This window comes from Urocampus carinirostris, chromosome 2, assembly GCF_059441175.1.
Source record: "Urocampus carinirostris isolate Australia breed hairy pipefish chromosome 2, RoL_Ucar_1.0, whole genome shotgun sequence".
Lineage (NCBI taxonomy): Eukaryota > Metazoa > Chordata > Actinopteri > Syngnathiformes > Syngnathidae > Urocampus > Urocampus carinirostris.
In genome coordinates this window covers 3,265,882-3,267,500 of record NC_142350.1, presented here as the reverse complement: position 1 = coordinate 3,267,500, position 1,619 = coordinate 3,265,882, and the positions used below count along the sequence as shown (strand labels likewise).

At 46.2% G+C, this 1,619-nt stretch overlaps 1 protein-coding gene across 3 annotated transcripts in view; it reads right to left on the bottom strand.

Moving 5' to 3' along the window:
• kcnq4 (potassium voltage-gated channel, KQT-like subfamily, member 4) overlaps positions 1-1,619 on the bottom strand; it is a 52,601-nt gene extending 50,982 nt beyond the window's left edge. For 2 of the 3 annotated variants that reach the window (XM_088328386.1, XM_088328387.1), the window contains exon 1: positions 1,085-1,618. In XM_088328386.1, the coding sequence (XP_088184512.1) occupies positions 1,085-1,404 (320 nt within the window). In that variant the 5' untranslated portion in view covers positions 1,405-1,618. Of the gene's footprint in view, positions 1-1,084 lie in introns of all 3 variants that reach the window. The other variant, XM_088328385.1, reaches the window with a different exon arrangement.

Here is a 1,619-nt window from a genome sequence, read left to right as displayed (position 1 = left end):
ATCCATGTTAATTTTTTTCCATGGGTCACTTGAAGGGGTACTACACTTTGTGTCTACACTTCATACTCAATGATTAAGCTCAATACACTGCACGGAGGCTAAATGTGAAAGAAAAAAGGCTCTGCCAATGAGAACGCCACTGTGGTCTGGTGTAGTGGAGGTGCAATTTCACTTTATTCAGGGAAAGATAAAAAAAAGTTCCCTCATGTGAAACGGACCCACGCACCCCTTGACCGAACACAACTAAAGCCTGAATGTTTACGGTTAGCTTGCTAGCTTAGCATTTGTCACATTTTTCAATTCATATTCAAAACTCCAGAAGTTTGTTTTCCAACCAGAAAATTATTGTTCGGTTTTTTTTTCAGACCTCAAAATCTAGACTAGATCATTGGTTCTCAACTGGTCTGACTTCACAACCCAGTATTCCATAAGCTGCGACCCAAAAGAGAAACAAATTCCACTTCTCAAATGTATCCAATAAAACAATTGCGCATTTTAAAAAAGGCATAGTATAATAGATATAAAAAAATCCTTATCACTAACTTTCTTGGGACCATTATTATGGGCAGTAAAAGAAAATAAAACCAACAAAATCCAGATAAAATAAGATGTGATCCCTATGCAATGTGCTGATTAACTAGACAGGTAAAAGAGCAGAGAATTATCCCCATCTACTGTAAAGAGGTGTAATCAAGCCTCTGTTTTTTCCTTCTCAGCATTATTTTGCCAAGGCTAAGGCCCGTGACCTGCATTTGGATCCCGACTCAGTAGTTGAAAAACACTGGTTTGGATAAATGCCGGACACTTTTCTATTTTTTTTTTTTTTTTTTTTTTAACTTTGGTAATTATTTGTGAGGAATAAAGTACAGATATTTCGATATTGTTTCGATCTTTTGTTTTTTGGGAACCTAAAATGGGGGTTTGTTGTTCTTAAGTGTTAAAATAATCGCAATTTGACCCCACGGTGATTTTGTTTAGCGTCAATTAAAGCGCAGAACTTTTACGCGCGTGCGGATGACGCATGCGTAATTGGTATTCAGGAGGGAAAAAACGTAAATACAGGATAAAAATGTCGTCAACTCACATGAAAACGTGGTAGATGAAAGCCCACCCCCTTGGTCGCTCTAGAACATTATACAAATAGTTCTGCAGCTTTCGGAACCGCTTCCCGGTCCTGGACGCGGCAGCCCGCGGTCCCGGCGGTCCAGGCAGCGGTGTGCCGAGCAGCCCGGTGCGGTGTGAGGGCAGCGCGCCGTCGGCGTCGTCCGGCGTGGCAGGCTCGCTGTGGTCGAAACGCACCGCGGTCAGCGCCACGAACTCCACGTGGCGCTCGTCGCAGGCGCTCGCCGGCGCCGGCGGGACCAACATCCGGACGCCGCCGTTTTTGGACGGGCTCCCCAACATCAGCTTGTCCGGAAGTTGCGCGTGGGTGCCATTCGGTGGACCACCCACGAAAAGTTCGCTCGTGGAAGTTAGCGGACAGTGGTCAACAGAAGCGTCCGGACGCGTGCGGCGTGACCTGCGTGCGTCATGACACGCGCTTCTGGTCCACTTTTGGAGCGAAGGGGGGAGTCCAGGTTGGGGGGAGGCTTATTAATGCGCGTGCAAGCCGTCTACTG